The 20,000-nt window shown below is 41.4% G+C and overlaps 1 protein-coding gene across 3 annotated transcripts in view; it reads left to right on the top strand.

The window, feature by feature from the left end:
* Positions 1-8,974: 8,974 nt before the first annotated feature.
* LOC143291631 (uncharacterized) overlaps positions 8,975-20,000 on the top strand; it is a 20,893-nt gene continuing 9,867 nt past the window's right edge. The window contains exons 1-7 of one of the 3 annotated variants that reach the window (XM_076601596.1): positions 8,975-9,350; positions 11,457-11,864; positions 14,456-14,577; positions 15,356-15,611; positions 17,007-17,063; positions 17,552-17,707; positions 19,668-19,701. In XM_076601596.1, the coding sequence (XP_076457711.1) occupies positions 9,284-9,350; positions 11,457-11,864; positions 14,456-14,577; positions 15,356-15,611; positions 17,007-17,063; positions 17,552-17,707; positions 19,668-19,701 (1,100 nt within the window). In that variant the 5' untranslated portion in view covers positions 8,975-9,283. The remainder of the gene's footprint in view (positions 9,351-11,456; positions 11,865-14,455; positions 14,578-15,355; positions 15,612-17,006; positions 17,064-17,551; positions 17,708-19,667; positions 19,702-20,000) is intronic. The other 2 variants (XM_076601597.1, XM_076601598.1) reach the window with 2 other exon arrangements.

Below are 20,000 nucleotides of genomic sequence, written 5' to 3' on the forward strand. Positions count from 1 at the left end.
CATGTTTTAATTTTGTATTTAGAAGCCACTAGAAAAAAAGAAAGAAAACATTAGAAAAAAATTCATTGGCTAACCGAATTGCACAAACATGTAATGCACTACCAACCGAAATTAAACTTGCACAAAATACTAACACGTTTAAAAATCTCCTTGACACCAATTCCATCTTAAAAGAAAAAAATTTCTGATTATGATGAATAAAACAAAGTTTCTTACAGAGGTGTACTTGCGAACCCCGCCCAACAACAACAAACAAAAGAAGCAAATAAATAAATTAAATTAAATGGAAAAAGTGAAGATGAAGATTCGATGGGGACATAAAAAGGTTGAGAGGTCTAGGCAGATGACTTGGCAGTCCCTATACTACTACTGCTACTGATGATGATGATGAATGGGCTGTCATAAATAAACTAAATGTTCAAGAGAGAGGTTCTCATGAAGCACAGGATTCCATCTTCTTGAGAGGATGGTGGAATACGACACAGAAGACGAACGCATCGTACTGTCTTCAAATGGTTTAACTCTTGCAATGGGTAGGGGAAGAAATTGAAAGAAGATATTGTGGGGAATGGGCAACTCAAGACCCAGCACATACTAATGAACACGAACACGTAGATCTAGAAATAATCATATTTGTAATGACTACCAAGTTAAACCGATCTCTCACAGTCTCAGTCAAAGAAGGCTACTCACTTGCGTAGTTTTCGTCGGCGATCCGGCCGGCTTCTTCAGCGCAACTGCTGGGTAGAGAATTAGCAGCTGTATGCAATGTGCAAGTTCTCGACAGAGAAGCAAGATGGTTCCAGAGGGGAGTAAAGGAAGCAGTCCACATCACCGCCAGGAACCCCACCTTCAACCGTGACCGGGGCCGACACAACCTGCCTTCGGTGTACTCCTCACTCGTCAAGTCACATTGTCGTGAGTTCGCTCACGGCGATGCGTACAGCTGCTAGTTCTCTACCCAGCAGTTGCGCTGAAGAAGCCGGCCGGATCGCCGACGAAAGCTACGAAAGTGAGTAGCCTTCTTTGATTGAGAGATCGGTTCAACTTGGTAGTCATTATGTCCACCCCTCAGTCGTTAAAACTTCCTTTGCGAATCATAATTGTACTCACCACTTTAATGTGTCAACACGTTGAAAGTGCCCTCACGTCTCTGTTGGTACAATAATCCAGTTAGCACTCCCGAACTCACCAAAGGCAAGCCGGCCGTTTCGTAATTGGGCCAACTCTCCAAGTGTTTATAATCCAGTATACTATCATTATGGCCACGCATGCTGGTATACTGTATCAATTGACCGACGAACTGGCCTTCACAGGCCTCAAACGTCTGATTCCAGTTCAAGTAATTGAAGACAGCCAAAGGCGAGCGTGACGTAGTTCATGGATGACGTCAAATTCATGTGTCATGCTTCACCGTAGTCATAGGCTTTTTCTTTTTTTTCCATATTAAACTCAACATGTGTTTGAATGTTATTTACTGTAGATAAGCAATGCAAGCTTGACGACGAACAAAGAAAAATTCACATTCTGGTATGTGTCCTTTGTAATGCACACCTTGAAATCGTTTTGTTAAAAAAAAAAGTGAACAATAAATTTCTCTTGCATCCACCCGACTCTCTTAGGGTGGCATTTTTTATGGCGGTGTGTGTGTGTGTGTGTGTGTGTGTGTGTGTGTGTGAAAGAAAGTGAGAGAGAGAGAGAGAGAGAAGTAGTAGTAGTAGTAGTAGTAGTAGTTTTTCTTTTCTTTTTGTTTCGTTGGTTTTGTTTTTAATTCCTCCACATCATATTTAATGTTCACCCAGATGGTGAATAAATAAAAACAACAAGAAGCAAACAACAACAACAACAAAATCACAACACAGTGTATTTATTCTAAGGGAGAGTATGACTGGAAGTGCTGGACAGGACTGGAGTTTCCTCCCCTGTCCCCGCCAGTTATCACGGTGATGGTAGTACATCATGTCTCGTGGTTTGCGATCAACAGCAGTGGTGTTCGTAATGTCTGCGGAAGAAAATTCACAACACACACACACACGCACGTACGTACGCACACGCGCACGTGCATACACACACACACACTGGGAAGAAAAACTACTATTGACTGTTGATCCCTGTACCTCCAGATGAGCACAATGACTTGTGAAAAAACGAAACAAAGTACATCAATTCATTTGCCGTTTCGAACTCAATGATCTGTAAGAGGACAAACCATGAGATGTTTTCATGAAACGTTAACTCACTCAGTACGGCCAGTCCTCTTTTCTCCTCTACACAGACCCCTTGGATGTCCAGTGGGTGTCTGAATGACCCAACCTTTAGCTTCCGTCATCAGAATTGTGGTATCTTTGTCAACATTCACCTCTTCAGTATAAGAGCCTTCCGCTTGCAATAGTTTGATGGTGGTAATTGGGGTGAAACGCAGTTAACGTCGTCTCTTTCGCCGTTCGTATGGAGAGAGTTAAAGGGTAACTGTGGTTGTGGCACGTATTGTCATCCCTGTATGGATTGTCGCTGGCGACAATACCTGCTGCCCTGACTACACATATTGTCGCCCCTGTATGGATTGTCGCTGGCGACAATACGTGCTGCCCTCACTACACATATTGTCGCCCCTGTATGGATTGTCGCTGGCGACAATACGTGCTGCCCTCACTACACATATTGTCGCCCCTCTGCACTGTTGCTGTTGTTGCTGTATGCGTGTGTTCATGTGCGCACGTGCATATGAGATTGCTATGTGCTTGTTTGTGTGAGTGTGTGCGTGCGCGTGTATTTCGTGTGTGTTTGAGAAAGCATTCGTGTTTATATAAAAGTGGTGTGTGATGGGAGAGGGAGTATGATTATGTGTGGGTGTATTTAGCGTGTGTGTGTATGTGTGTGTGTGTGTGTGTGTGTGTGTGTGTGTGTGCGCATGTTAGCGTGTTTTTGCGTGCGGATGTGTGTGTGTGGGAGTGTGTGTGTGTGTGTGTGTGTGTGTGTGTGTGTTATCTTATCTGCGAGGGCACAGCCATTCAACGACTGTCTGCTGGGTCGTAAATGTTACGTCACAACTCCTCACTCACTCCTCACAACAGCACCAGGACGGAGAAGGGACAACACGTGCAGTGAGGGCTGCACGCTTTATCGCCAGCGACAATCCATACACGGGCGACTTCTTCTTCTGCGTTCACTCGTATGCACACGAGTGGGCTTTTACGTGTATGACCGTTTTTACCCCGCCATGTAGGCAGCCATACTCCGTTTTCGGGAGTGTGCATGCTGGGTATGTTCTTGTTTCCATAACCCACCGAACGCTGACATGGATTACAGGATCTTTAACGTGCGTATTTTGATCTTCTGCTTGCATATACACACGAAGGGGGTTCAGGCACTAGCAGGTCTGCACATATGTTGACCTGGGGGATCGTAAAAATCTCCACCCTTTACCCACCAGGCGCCGTCACCGTGATTCGAACGAATGCAGGGGCGACAATACATGCCATTGAAATAAAATTATGGTGCTTAGAGCCTCGCCAACACCACTAAGGCCATCTCAATGCTATCGCCACGTTAATACCTACTACAAGGGTAAAAAAAGCAAACAATAAAAACAAGTCACCGCTTTAAGCCTTCCACTTGCGAGTTTGGCGGTGAAAGGGTTAATGTGTATGGAAGTAGCAATCGAGGGAATGTTCTATTTTTTAAAAATGTTATAACCCCGAAAACGAAGTATGGCTGCCTACATGGCGGGGTAAAAACGGTCATACACGCAAAAGCCCACTCGTGTACATACGAGTGAACGTGGGAGTTGCAGCCCACGAACAAAGAAGAAGAAGAAGTTATCAGATGGGATAAACAGGCAATGAAAATATAATTATAGGTGGAGGTTGGAATATTGTATGAGATCCATGGATGGATGATATGATTTACATTTGCTATATATATCGCCCCAGAAGTAGAAATAATATTTTGGATGTGACAGAATCATTTGATGTGGTAGATATCTGGCGACATCTGTTTATTGACAAGACGGACTACCCAGGGGGAAGGACTGAAGTCAGTACAACAGAGTAGCTTAGGTGTTTGTTTTTTGTTTTTTGTTGTTTTTTTCAGAATTGCTGATATCTGAAGTTGATGTGCCGATGTAGGCCTATATCCCAGCTATATATCTGATCCTCCCATCGTCTCCCTTGAACTAAAAACTGACAAGCGAAAAAGAGACGAGCAATTCTGGAAGTTTAGTTATTCTGTTCTGAAAGATAAAGAATACGTGAAGTTAGTGAAACAAGTAATTAAAGAAAATGCAATATGCTGCATTCTATTGTATTGTATACTAATGTTAGTCGCAGCAGATTTCTCTGTGTGAAATTCGGGCTGCTCTCGCCAGGGAGAGCGCGTCGCTTCACTGAGAGCGCCACCTTTTTTTTTCCTGCATGCAGTGTGTGTGTGTGTGTGTGTGTGTGTGTGTGTGTGTGTGTGTGTGTGTGTGTGTGTGTGTGTGTGTGCTTTGTTTTCCAATCAGCTTATAACTTTGACAATCTTGATATAATTCTTGATGTTTTCTTCATCATCTCCATTTCAAAATCCAGCATTCAGTCGATAATTGACGACATCGACAGCATGTAATTGAAAGGAGGCGAAGGAGGCTGCTAAATGTTTATTCTGAGAAAGATTTGTGCATGTCTCATCACTTATTTGGTTATGATCCACAATATCTCAGTCGCACAGTTGTCAGTTGAGGGAAAGGGAAAACGCAACCAGCTAGCTCCCTTGCGCATCATGATTTTTATTTTATTTTAATTTTTATTTATCTTTATTTTATTTTATGTTATTTTATTTTATTTTAAAAAAAATTGCTGCCCCATCATCTGCCTTGTTTTAGTGGCATTACTCCCACACCGCTCATTTAGATTCCCCCATACATGGCCACACCCGGGTTTGTCCGTCACAGTTCCAGCGTCGGCAGTCCGCAGGGAACCATCGATGTTAGGTCGTCAGGAGGCTACACACCAGAGGAGACCCTGCACTGCTGCTGAGTCACTTCGGTGGTGTTCAGTGGTGCCTGTTCTGATTTAAGGCACTTAGGACACTACCTACTAAGCCCCATACTAACGAAAATAATGGCTTAGTCACGGAGCCAGAGTGAGCGTCCCTCCCAGAGTGAAGACCGCCACCACGTCCCTCAAACAACAGCCCCCCATAAATCTGCCTACACTAAAGACATTGACAGGACTCACCCCAAGCACGTAAGTGGAGGGATGTCGAAACTGAGGTCACCATGACAGCAGGGCATGAAAGGCCACAGACATTGAGACTGTTTTGTTTGTATTGATGATGATGCAGGCTTTGAGACTGTTTTGTTTATATTGATGATGATGAAGGAGGAGGAGGATGACGATGACGATGTTGCTATGGAGGTCCATTTTGGTTTGGGACTGCGTGACAAGGCTGTACTCTACGCTTCCTGTCATAATGATATCCCGGCGTTACCCAGACCCGAGAGATACAGACACTTCCAGTGTTGGTCAGATAATTAGAGCAACACACCCAAAGATGCATCCTTGAAGTGGATGACACTCGACAGTGTGGTCCCAGTTTCCCCATTTAAGCCCACAGCATACTCAACTCTGGGTAGGAGCTGGCCACGGACCGCGTACCGAAAAACCCACCTCCGCTGAGATTCGAACCCAGCCGTCAGTCCGCGACGCTAACCACTTCGCCACCGCGGGGGCTGGTATATCATGAATTTTATAACTTCTCTGATATAAGCCCTTTTCACCTCATACGACACTTTTGGACTCACTTGTGCAAACAAAATGACATTGACTACATCATCGACGTGTTTACTGCAAGTAGATGTTTTAAAGTGGACATTGAATTAACTAGAAAGAACATAAACGAGAAATTAAATGGACCGTGTTGTAGTTTCCGACCACTCTAACACGCATCTCCGCCGATCAAGAGAAAACGGATGTTTATGCTGTCGTGTGCTTCAGGCAATGACAACGTCTCCTTTACCGCGGACTTAATGTCATGAATGCCCGAGATATTATCGCTCGTAAAAAAACAAAAACAACAACAACAACAACAACAACAACACACACACACACACACACACACACGTACGTAAATATTAGTTTTTGAACGTCATTGCTAGATGCGCAACTATAGTGCTTTGACTAAAAGCTGCTTTTTTCCACCCGAACTTGCTTGGTTCGATTCTGCTTTCATACCCCCCACCCCCTCTCCCCCGACCCCCACATCCCCCCACCCCCCCCTTTTTTTTTTTTTTTTTTTTTTTTTTTTTTTGTTACCCGGAGTTTTCTGATAACAAATACAGGACACGTTTTAACGATTGAATTATTTAAAAAAAAATAATAATACATGAAAAAAAAAAGTGCATCACAAGTACCTCTCTTGTTTACTTCAAAAGTGCAATGAAATAAGCTCCCTCACTTCCTTTTGTGCACCTCGGAAAGTGTCCGCCTCTGTGTGTGTGTGTGTGTGTGTGTGTGTGTGTGTGTGTGTGTGTGTGTGTGTGTGTGAGTGTGTGTGTGTGTGTGTGTGTGTGTGTGTGTGTGTGTGTGTGTTTACATTTGAGTGAGATCGCTAGTTAACTGTGTAGCCTCTGTGTGTATTTGTGTCCGCGCACATCCGCGTTTGTAGATCTCCAGTTTGACGTCTATTTTCAAGAAGTTTTATCAGACAATGAACAATGAACACATGTTTTATTGAGGGTAACTGGATAAGCTGGAAGCTTCTTTACACTATGCCCTCCCTCACACACTAACACACACAACCACTCACACGCACAAAAGATGAAAAAAAAAAAGAAAAAAAAATCGGTACGGACACTCGGTGTAGACAGTAACAACAACTACAACAACAAGAGTTAATCACGAAACATAAAAAATAGCATGGAATATAACTCAGTCACACACACACACACACACACACACACACACACACACACACACACACGCACGCACGCACGCACGCACCAGCTTACGCACGCATGTATACACGGACTGATATACACTAATCTTCTGAGCTCCTTTCCCTGTTCACATTGTCAGAGAGCAACGGAAAAAAATGTTATTGTGTAGAAGCTCTCTCAAGAAGCTCAAAGAAAACACGGTATATAAGAATTATTTATAATTGTTTCATGAGATATTTCTGGTACTCTTTTTTGAATGATACCAAGGTGGATTTATTTTTCAGATAGTCGGGAATTTCATTCCATAGTTTACCACCAGAATAGATGAGAGATGTCATGAAAAGGTTAGTTCTCGGACGAGGGATAGAAATGGTATTCTTGCCACGAACACTTTTTTCAGGAAATTTCCTCTGAAGGTAGGATGGTGCTAATTTCTTTTTAAATTTGTACATAAAAACACCTTTATTAAAGATACATTTGAGATGGAAAGGAAGAATGTTTAGTTCTTTGTAGTCGTTAGTATAGATAGAAGATTTGAGGAGAATAATCTTGAGAGAACGTCTGTATATGCTTATGAGTGGTTTCAAGCAATTATTGCTTGCTAAGTCCCAGCATGTTGAGGCATAGTCGAGGTCAGGTTGAATGTATGCGTGAAAAATAACTTGCGGGTATGTTGATCAAGGAAATGTTTAATTCTGTTGAGCTGATATAATTTTTTCGATAGCTTTTTACATAAAGCAGAAACATGATTAGACCATGACAGGTTATTATCAATAGTAAGACCAAGTAATTTGCAAGAATTAACTACCCCCAACTCACTGCCAAGTACCTTTGGTCCGAGTAATCTAGATTTGATGTTTTGGCGTTTCTGTCTGGTTGTCACTAGCATAAATTTTGATTTGTGTGGGTGAATTGCCATGTGATTAATTTCGGTCCATTTTACGAGTTTATCAATATCACTCTGCAACTGAGTACATACGGCATCGACATTTGTGTCTTTTTTATGGAGGGTTAGACGAAAAGAAGAGAGGTAATGGGTGAAAGAGAGGGAATGCTTGTGAATATTAGTGTAGGAAAGTGTTCATGTATGTTTCAGAGGAAATGAAAATGAATATATTATAAGAAATATAAAGTTTAAAGAGCTGGTGGTGTGTAATAAATGAGGTGTTATTAAGGGAAATTAGGTGTATGCATATCAACAAGTATTAACTTACAACATCAACAAGTATTAACTTACAACGAAGTTAATATGAATAACGACATTAATTAAAATATATCAAAGGAGGATACCAACTGAATCGGAGTTCAAAATTTCCGAAAACATTCTAAGCAAGGAAAAATCATTCAAAATCTTTTCAGTGGCTAATGCAACATTGGTAGAAAAGCGATCAACTACAGCTTTTGGTATTAACTGTCTTATGCTTGGACAATGGATGAGTAGATGGCTTACAGTTATTTAATTGCCGCACATGTATTTCATATTATTAGAAAATTTTTGTTCGAAAGGCATTTACACGAATTCTATACATAAGACTTGCAATTTGTCTCGAATGTGCTGTAGGTATCAAATTCAGAAATATTTGGGATTTGCCGCATTTTTTGTGTTCACACAATATTGATAATAATTATTGTTTGAATCTATCAGCAGTTTATTAAATCAATATCTAGATACATTTTCTGTACTACTAAAGTATTCATGTATATCTAATTGAACGTCGAGTTGTATTGCGCCTTCGAAATTACGTGCTGCTCTTCTAGCGGCTTGGTCTACCATTCATTTGAAGATATGTGTGTGTGTGTGTGTGTGTGTGTGTGTGTGTGTGTGTGCGTGTGTGTGTGTGTGTGTGTGTGTGTGTGTGTGTGTGTGTGTGTGTGTGTGTGTGTGTGCATGCACACGTAGAAAAAGAATATATTGCTTCATTTCTCTGTACGTATTTTTCCTCACGCTAAATAGCAGTTTACAGTGTACGAACCCGGAACAAAAAAAAAACCCACACAGCACTTGAAAGCAACACCAACGAACTTATACAATCCTACGCACTACAACAGCAGCGAAGCCAGTCGAACCAGTCCGTCGCGCGGTCGGAAAGTGTCATGTGACATTCTCTTCAGCTTTCAATGACGGGAGAGAAAAAAGACATCTTCAAGGTGTTGAACACTACAGCGGCACAGGGAATTCAGCAAGTGTCTTAACAGTTTCAGTTTCAGTACCACAGTCTAAGGATAGTGTTTCAGTCCTACAAACGGCGTGTTAACGAGGTTGTCGAACAGTGGTGCGTACATTGTGCTGGGGTGGAAAAACACAGGACTGTTAACACCGGTTGACGAAACGACAGCAGATCAGATTCAACCTACAAGGGGGAAGCCATGGTTTTGACGGGCGTGTTGGTGTGTGTGTTCGTTGTTGGACTGTTTAACACAGGGCCACAGGCAGGTCAGTGCTTTTGGGTGGCAAGTGACGGGGACGTGGGGGAGAGGTGGGGGGCGGGGGGTAAGGTCTTTGTATCATAATAATGATAATGATAATAATAATAATGGTATTTATATAGCGTTGAATCTTGTGCATAGACAAATCAAAACGCTTTCGCACCAGTCATTCACACGCATGCATAACTCTAAAACTGGAGAAACTGAAGACAAGGAAGAGGCAGGGAAGGGAGGCTATTTTGGGAAGAGGTGGGTTTTAAGGCCAGACTTGAAAGAGCTGAGTGCAGAGACCTGACGAGCGAAAGAGGAAGTTCATTCCAATTGCAAAGTCCAGAGACAGAGAAAGAACGGCGGCCAACAGTTGAGAGTTTGAATCTGGGTATGCGAAAACAGAGTGGATCGGAAGCTGATCGTAATGAGCGAGATAGAGTGTAGAGGTGAAGGCAGCCACAGAGATAGGAAGGGGCTGATTTGTGAATACATTTATAGCATAGAGTGCTGATCTTGTACTTTATTCTGTGTGAAACAGGGAGCCAGTGGAGATGTTGCAAAAGAGGAGTGATGTGCTCAGATCTTTTCTTTCTGACCATATCTATGTGTCACCATATTTGTTTCAATGAGGGCTCTTACTCTTACATGTCGTCGTTGTTTCTATATGTCACCGAGGTCATGTGCGACTTAAGCACATTATTTTAGGAGCAGTCAATTCATAACTTTTCATAAAAAATATTTTAAAAATCGTAAGAACCCCCCACCCCACCTTCACCCCAAATGTTCCTCAAGTTTCGCAGTGATACACGCACACAGCACGCACACTCGAGCGCGCACACACGCACACAGTCATACATATAACTATGCACGCACAAGCTCGCGAGCTATCTCGTGTTCGCGCGCACTTGCACACAAGAGCGTGTGCATGCTTGGTTCCCCTCGCCCCAACAGGGCAAAAATGTACACGAATTCCAAAAAATCAAAACAAAACAAAAACAAAAACAACATATACGCACCCACATACACTCGCGCACACGCACGCATTCACACGCCCGCACATACATGAGACACAAGCACAGACACTCGTAAAAAAACAATCAACGTTGATAGTCAAATATATCTCTACTAGCGGTCAGAAAAAAAGAAAAGGTGGCCGCTACACTGTGGCGATGCTCCCTATCTGAATACAATACAATACAATGCAATGCAATGCAATGCGATACAAAGCAACGCAACGCAACGCAATACAATACAATACAACACAATACAATACAATGCGTACCACGCAACGCAGCACAGCACAGCACAGCACCACACAACACAATACAACACAACACAACAAAACACAACACATCACCTAACCTCGATTATCCAGCATGACTGGCAGACGCCCCCACCCTTCACCCCCCTACCCCACCCCTCCCAACCTCCCCCTCACACACACACACACACACACACGCGCGCGCGCGCGCGCGCACACACACACACACACAAACGCGGATATCTTCAAATGAATGGTAGACCAAGCCGCTAGAAGAGCAGCACGTAATTTCGAAGGAGCAATACAACTCGACGTCCAATTAGATATACATGAATGATCACAAAGTATGATCGTGAGAAGGTGAGTGACAGAGACGTAATCAACAGGAGCCTTGCACACCAGAGCAACCCCCCCCCCCCCCCCCCCCCCCCCCCCCCCCCCCCCCCCCCCCAAAAAAAAAAAAAAAAAAAAAAAAAAAAACACACAACAAAAACACACACAAAAACCGGGCAATTTATCAAACAATCGTCACACATGAAATTATGTAAAAACTGCCCATCTTTGGGAAAATGCATAGACAAGGTATGACTGATTTAGGGATTGGGAGGATGTTCTGAAAACAAAAGAAGGAATTTCGGAAAAATAGAAGGATTGATTGGGGGCCCATTAAATAAAAAAAGAAAAAAAGTAGGTAAAAATAGGTTGCAGCTCACAGTTCCTGCACCTCCCCCCTCCCTCCCAGACCATCAGTGAAGCGAGACGCGCCCTTCCTGGGAAGAGCAGCCCGAATTTCGCAAATCATCATTGTGACAAAAGAGAAACAACAGGTCAATACAATAACACTTGTTTCTCTTGTTTCAGTTGCATCACTGACCAGCGATTTCACCGTCAGCCCAGAAAAGCTGACGCTGGCCCACAACATGTCAACAGTGGGGGGCCTTGTCACACTCACGTGTGAAGCAACTAACCTGCCAGTTAGTGGGAATCTGAACAGTATTTCCGTTAAAAGGAGGGTGGAAGTGAATGGTAATATTGAAGATCAAACTCTTGCAACGCTGGCTATGATAAATGGAGCTGAAACAGTGGTTATACCTAACCCTCTTCCTGGGGTGACTCCAACTGGATCCTTCGCTACAAACAAAGTGGTGATCACCATGGAGCAAACGAAGTGTGCAGATGCAGGAAATTACACTTGTGGAGTGTCAGGTTTGGATTTCACCAGTGGTGCCCCATTATCAGACACTTCTGTCAAGGTTCTCGACGTTGAAGGTAAAGTTTAGAAACCATGTGGTTGGTTTTTTTTTGTTTGTTGTTGTTGTTGATTTGTTTTTTCCTGAGCGAATGTTAATTGCGGAAGTGTTTGATTTTCAGACATTGAATTAAAAAAATCGTTTCTTTTGCGTCCTCTCCAGTTCTGGAGAAAGAAATGTAATATGCTCATGAATAAGATGTGGAACAAACCGTGTTGTATGCTGTTTAATCATTCGAACAAGTTTATTGTTTCATTTTTGTTTCATGATTTATTGCTTTGAATAGTGTGCATTGTCGCTGCAATGACATCTCTCTCTCTCTCTCTCTCTCTCTCTCTGTCTGTCCATTCATTTGACTGATGTAATGTTTAATGTAGGGTCTGTGTTGCTATAAATATTTGAAAGTTATTATGCAGTGTTCTTATGTAATTCTATTTTTTTTTGTAAGGCTTAATCTCCGGTTACGAAAGTTATACTTCTGCAAACTGATTTTTAAATTGTTTTAATGATATATAGTCACTCCTAAAGCAGGTCAACGGTTATCATCCTCACACACTCTTGTTATCTTAAACTTCGTTGTTGTTGTGTTTTTTTTGCATTTCAAAAGTTTTCACGTCTCTTTCTGTACTTGTCCAGACAGGTAATATTTTACCGATGCATAACATTAAGAGTTGAGTCCGCAGACCTGGAAAGAGCTCTGCTTTTTCATTATTATTATTTTTTTATTATTATAACCCAGATTCAGGAAACTTAGTTTTGTTCTGCTGACAGCCAGGGTCAATCAGTCAGTTCCCCTAAGACTGAAGCAGCTATCACGTGCATTAGTATAGCTACTTGTTGTTCTCCCTTTAATGGAGGACTGAAGACTCAACATCATTTGAGACGTATCTATTTTTGTTTGTTTGTTTGTTGTTGGGGATTTTTTGTTGTTGTTGTTGTTTTTCAGATAGCCCTCTCTTCCTCAAAGCATTCTTTGTTTACGTTCTGAAAATAACAACTAAAAACATTGATTGTCATGTCAGCTTTTCCTTTTTCACATCTATGGCTTGCCTTGGCTGAAATCTTTCATTGAAAAGATTCTGATATGGTTCTTCAGCTTAACACTACAGTAAACAGATTCTGCACAAGGTATTCTCTTAAGATTTCTATGTTCGATTGGCATTTGAAACAACAGTATGAAAACTAATACCACTCTCTTTGGAGTGAGAGTGAGACTAAAAGAATCTGCAGTGTAAAACATAGGTAGTCACAGGTAAAAGCTGCTCATTATCATCATGATCATTGGTGTTAAAATGGCCGTAAAACCTAAACTCTGTTACTATATTCTTAGCTTTTTATAATGTTTGGCTTCAATTTGTACCGAGATATTTCTCTTTCTCGGCAGTAATGCCTCACCGTGCTTGCTGATGTACTGGTGTTGCAATTGTGAAGCACGTGCTAAATTTAAGACACCACGCATCCGTTTTATTCTTCTGTATGTACTGAAGTGGTGGTCTTGTGAATTGAGTCTTTACATAGAAAAATGAGTGATTCTAACGCCAATCTCAATTGGCTACTAGCATTTTATAAATCTTCCTTTCCTTGAACGATTTACTGTTGAATGAATTGCTGTAAGACACGAATAACACTGTGAGTCAGTTCTATATGTGTGGAGGGTAAGGGGACTCGGGGGTGGGGGGATGTACCTGCTGTGTTGTATTACTTACTTGTGTGTATTTAGCTTTGTGCATTGCTGTTTATATATATATATATATATATATATATATATATATATATATATATATATATATATATATATATATATATCTTTTGTCTAACATTTGTCATGTTGCGAGTGTGTTGAACTTGGCTGTTGGCTGAGATATTGTGAAGGGTGAGTGACGAGCCTGTGGATGCACAATCTGTTTTCCAAATGGACGAATAAAGATGTATTATTATTGTATTGTATTGCATTGTGTTGTATTGTATTGTATTGCATTGTGTTTTATTGTATTTTATTGCGTTGCATTGTATTGTACTGCATTGTATTGCATTGTGTTGTGTTGTATTGTATTGTGTTGTATTGTATTGTATGTATTGCATTGTGTTGCATTATATTGTATTGGATTGCATTGCGTTGTTTTGTATTGTATTGATTGTGATGCATTGTATTGTATTGTATTGTGTTGTATTGTGTTATGTTGTGTTGCATTGTACTGCATTGCATTGCATTGTGATGTATTGTATTGCATTGTATTGTATTGCATTGCATTGTGCTGTATTGCATTGTATTGTGGTGCATTGTATTTTATTGTACTGCATTGCATTGTGTTGCATTGTATTGTGTTATGTTGTATTGTATTGTACTGCATTGTATTGTAATGTACTGCATTGTATTGCATTGTGTTGTATTGTATTGTACTGCATTGTATTGTAGTGTACTGGATTGTATTGAATTGTGTTGTATTATTTTATATTATATTGTATTGTATTGTATTGCATTGTATTGTATTGCGTCGCGTTGTATTGCATAGTGATGCATTGTATTCTATTGTGTCGTATTGCATTGTAAGGGACAGGAGCCTGGGTTTAAGCCTGTGATTGCACACCGCGATGTGTGGCTGATTACAGTGAGTCCAGGGCCCATTGATCTGACTCCCGATCCCAGTGGCAAGGACGTGTGGACCGTGCAAGAGATTCTGGAACTGCGGTGCAGCGGGCCTGTTGGGACAGTGGTCAGTGGTGAAACGAAGGTCAGTGGTGTTCCAGGGGTTGGGTGGGTTTTGACCGCAATAGGTCACAGGACCATAATAACACAAAAGAAAATCATAATTTAACGCACACACTTGCGTGAACCGGTGCATACACGCGCGTGCACACACACACACACACACACACACACACACACACACACACACATATATATATATATATATATATATGCAAGGAACACAAACAAAGCCACATACACAGAGAATACAGCTCGCCTTCACTGAACCATATTTGATAGCACCGATGGATTTGAATCGTCATATATATGCAAGGAACACAAACAAAGCCACATACACAGAGAATACAGTTCGCCTTCACTGAACCATATTTGATAGCACCGATGGATTTGAATCGTCAGACATGATGGCTGTGCTAATTTTAAAGAAAAGTGAACAGACCTATGACACACTCCTTCAGGTGTGAAGGGAGTAAGAACACAGACTTGCCACGGAAGCAAAACATGCACCGAACAAAATTTGATCAGCCCACAAACTGGATGCAGTACCAACAGCAACGGGAGGCGAAACACGCCATCCCTCACCCAGAGGACAGGTCTGCACTCAGTTATAGAATGTATGAACTCCGTCACACTTCTCATTTTCAAACGATACTGGTGACTGTGATGAAGCTTGTCTCTGTTCCTTGTTAATCTGCTGGAGAGAACTCGTCTTCCATGTGTGTGTGTGTGTGTGTGTGTGTGTGTGTGTATGTGTGTGTGTGTTTATGTATGTGCGTATGTGTGTGTGTGTGTCTTTTCAGATTGACTGGAAGTGGGAGACAAGAGTCAAGCTTGGACAGCAACAGTTTACTTCATGGACGGCCTATGATGGAGACCCATCAGACATAGCTCCTCCAGAATCAGTCCCAGGGGACTGCTTTGAGACCCAGACGAGCATACTGAAACGTAATCTGACAACTGGTGACACAGACCGAGAGTACAGGTGCTACATCACGCGCAATAATGTGCGCTACACGCAGTTTGCAGCCACGCATTTTGTTGGGACTGTTTTTGAAGGTAATTCATTTTACTGGATTGTTGAAGAGTGTGAATTACCTGTCATGTTTACCTTTCATTCTCCATTTTTGACTCACTTGTGTAAACAAAGTGAGTCTATGTTTTAACCCGGTGTTCGGTTGTCTGTGTGTGTGTGTGTGTGTGTGTCCATGGTAAACTTTAACATTGACATTTTCTCTGCAAATACTTTGTCAGTTGACACCAAATTAGGCATAAAAATAGAAAAAAATTCAGTTCTTTCCAGTCATCTTGTTTAAAACAATATTGCACCTATGGGATGGGCACAAAAAAAATGAAGCCAAATAAAATGCAAACTGCATTTACTGTTCAATTTATATTTTTTGTATTCTCTAAACTTGGCACTTTGATCTGAAATTCTGACCCAACAACAAGAGCAGTCATTATTATCATTTTTTGGTCAAACAGGAACTTCTTTTGCTAAGCATGGAAGTTTTATTTATTTTGCAAACGTTTTGGTGCAGAGGGTAAAAAAGGGAAATTACTCTGTAATTAATGCTAGGGGACTTAATTTGCTTTAAACTGATCTTTCTCATCATAAACATTACATTTTGAAATTATACTCAATACATAAAAAGCTTGGATTTTTTTTCTTCTTTTTTTAAGTGTATCACAAGTCAGTCTTGAAGGCCTTGCCTCTCTTGTTTTAAATATACTTCAGTCACACGTTGTGTGCTGTCTCCATGGCACTACAGTCACGTTGCTCTTCACTGCTCCCTTATTCCCCAGACGTACACCCACATCCTCGCTACAGTATGTTGTCACTAAAGGAGTAATAGTCCATTGGACGATCCCATTCTTATCCACGAGTATGTAGGAGTGCTACCCTCTCATTCGAAAAACAACAACAACAACAAACTTCCGTGTGTTTTCAATAAATAGGTTTCATATAATTCAGGGGATGGAGTAAGGATGTCGCAAATCATATAGGTCAAAAGGGAAATTGCGATGGAATGTGGTATAAAGACGCCTACACACGAAAGATAGAAGTGGTCTCTGTCAAGTTTTGCAACGTCCAGAAACAGACATCGAAAGATACCCACTGAACCTGTACTGGTGTACCTATATTAGCACATTTTTATATGAATTTTTGGTGCCAGTGTGCTTAAAATCGATAAGATAATCTAACAGTTATTTCATTTCAGTTACACGTGATCTTTGTTACATGAAAACAACAACAGAATATTGATATATGCTACATAAACAACCAGTTCTGACATCATGTAGACAGAAGATTAATCATTTCTTTACGTGATCATCAACAGTCATTGCCTTTTATTTGCATAAAATGCCGTTTGCATTCTGTGTGTAATACACACATCATAGTTTGCTTTTCCGATGGTGATGTGTCAGAATTATTCTTTTGTCTATGTACAGTGTCCATAACAACACCTTCGTCCAACACTGGTGGTGGTGGTGGTGGTGATCCTTCGAGTGAGTTAAACGGGCGACGTGGTGTGGGGGGGTTGGGGGGGGGGAGGGTCCTATTTCCGGAAGTGTCCCCGAGGTCAAGGTCATGAGTAATCGGGAAAATCCCCCGGGGTTATGGGAAACCAAAAGGTCGCAGGTGTGAAGAACAGTCACGGGTCACTGAGCTGGGTGTTTGAAAACGGGAACTGGGTGGAGGGAGGAGATGACGTCATGACGCAACTGAGTCGCCATGCCAGGTATCTGAAAAAAAAAAAAAAAAAGCGGTAAGGTTTATAAAAACGGCCCTGGCCTGGGCCATTTTATACCCTGGGGTAAAAAGCAGCCCGGGCAGTATTATACCCCGGTATATTTTGGCCAGGCCATTTTATGCTGGGTATATTCTGGACAGAGGGTATATAATCTGGCCTGCTACACTACCCGGGTAGCACAGTGAGACTACAGAACCAGACATGAGAGACAGACTGAAATCATATCTGTTCTGTCTGTACAAGCTACAGTAACACCTCCTTCACGTGGAGCAGAGTGTGATTCCCCTTCCTATTTTGGCTATGCTGTTGGCGCTTCCTTGGCATTTGCTGTTACCATCGTTTTCGACATCCTCATCGTCATCTGGCTGTGGAAACGTCAGTGGAAACTGCCATGTGCAAGTGAGTTGATGTATAGATGCTGTTGTTAAAGGTAGCATCTTGATACTGTAGTCTGTTTCAAAAAGTAGCGTCTTGATACTGTAGTCTGTTGTAAAAGGTAGCGTCATAATATTACTGTCTTTTGTGAAAGGTAGTGTCTTAATATTGTAGTCTGTTGTAAAAGGTAGCGTCTTAATACTGCAGTCTTTTGTGAAAGGTAGCGTCTTAATACTGTAGTCTGTTGTAAAAGGTAGCGTCTTAATACTACAGTCTTTTGTGAAAGGTGGCGTCGCGTCTTAATACTACAGTCTGTTGTAAAAGGCAGCGTCTTAATACTACAGTCTTTTGCAAAAGGTCGCGTCTTAATACTGCAGTCTGATGTAAAAGATAGCGTTTAATGCTAGTCTGTAGTAAAATATAGCGTCTTAATACTTTTATCAGTTGTAGAATGTAATGTCTTAAATACTGCTGTCTGTTGCAAAAGACAATGTCTTAATACTACAGTCTGTTGTATAAGGTAATGTGTTGATACTGCAGTATGTTGTAAAAGGCGATGTCTTGATACTACAGTCTGTTGTAGATGGCAATGTCTTAATGCTACAGTCTGTTGTATAAGGTAATGTCTTGATGCTGCAGTCAGTTGTAGAAAGTAATGTCTTAATACTATAGTGGGTTGTAGAAGGCAGTATCTTAATACTGTCTGTTGTAGAAAGTAGCGTCTCTTAATTCAGTGGTCTGTTGCTAGTTTTCCAATAATCGGGTATCTTGGGTAATTTCTGGATACTGCAGTCTGTTGTTAAAGGCAATATCTAAATACTCAGTCTGTTGTAGAAGGAAATGTCTTAATACTATAGTCTGTTATAGAAGGTAATGCCTTGATACTGCAATCTATTGTAAAAGGGAAAAAAAAGAATGTCTGAAAACTGAAGTCTGTTGTGTGTGTGTGTGTGTGTGTAGAGAGAGAGAGAGAGAGAGAGAGAGGGATTCAACTTACAAATTAACTCATTATTCAGTCTCTTCAGAAGGGAAATTTTACCATGCATGTATAGAACTTTAGCAAGTGAATTTCTGCCATGTGTGTACGAATCATCATGTCCACCATATGTATCACTATAACATTGACAAGTGAATTTCTGCCACGTTTATAGATATCAACATTTGTGAATGATACCATGAGTATACATGTTAAGATTTACTAGTGGGTTTATACCATTTACATATACATTACCATCACGTTTATAGATATTGATATTTGTGAATGATACCATGAGTAATGATGTTAAGATTTACTAGTGGGTTTATACCATTTACACATTCATTACCATCAACAAGTGAGTTTCGACCATGTTTATAGTAAGGCATACCAACATAGATACGAACAAACATAATAATAATAATAATAATGGTATTTATATAGCGCTGAATCTTGTGCAGAGACAAATCAAAGCGCTTTCGCACCAGTCATTCACACGCATGCATAACTCTAAAACTGGAGAAACTGAAGACAAGGAAGAGGCAGGGAAGGGAGGCTATTTTGGGAAGAGGTGGGTTTTAACTCTCTCCATACGAACGGCGAAAGAGACGACGTTAACAGCGTTTCACCCCAATTACCACCATCAAAATATTGCAAGCGGAAGGCTCTTATACTGAAGAGGTGAATGTTGACAAAGAATACCACAATTCTGACGAATGAAGCTAAAGGTTGGGTCATTGAGACACCCACTGGACATCCGAGGATTCTGTGTAGAGGAGAAGAGAGGACTGGCCGTACTGAGTGAGTTAAGGCCAGACTTGAGTGTGGAGACTTGACGAAGCGAAAGAGGAAGTTCATTCCAGTTGCAAGGTCCAGAGACAGAGAAAGAACGGCGGCCAACAGTCGAACACAGCTGACGACGCCACTACGCTCCTTATAACTCTGGTAGCACTGCTAGCTCGTCGTAGTATGCTGTGTTTGTTGCACGTGGTTATCTGTCTGTTCCAGAACCCGTGGCTTATCACGTGGACCACAATACAGGGTAGGCTACTCTTTCCTGTCCTGCTTTATACTGACTGAGCTCCCTTTCGTTAGCGTGCTGCTTTTCTGCGGGCAGTCTTGTGGAAGCTCTCTCTCTTTCTCTGTCTGTCTGTGTGTCTCTGTTTGTCTCTGTCTGTCTGTCTGTCTGTCTCTCTCTCGTTGAATATTTGTATTAGCTGATTTTGGTTGATTTGTTAATTTATTGTGTTATGTTATTTCCTTTCTATTCCTTTTCTTTTATGTGAACCCCATCAGTAAAGGGCTTGCGGGCTTTCATCTGATCGTTCGTTTATTTATTTA

Source organism: Babylonia areolata, chromosome 17 (assembly GCF_041734735.1).
Source record: "Babylonia areolata isolate BAREFJ2019XMU chromosome 17, ASM4173473v1, whole genome shotgun sequence".
Taxonomy (NCBI): domain Eukaryota; kingdom Metazoa; phylum Mollusca; class Gastropoda; order Neogastropoda; family Buccinidae; genus Babylonia; species Babylonia areolata.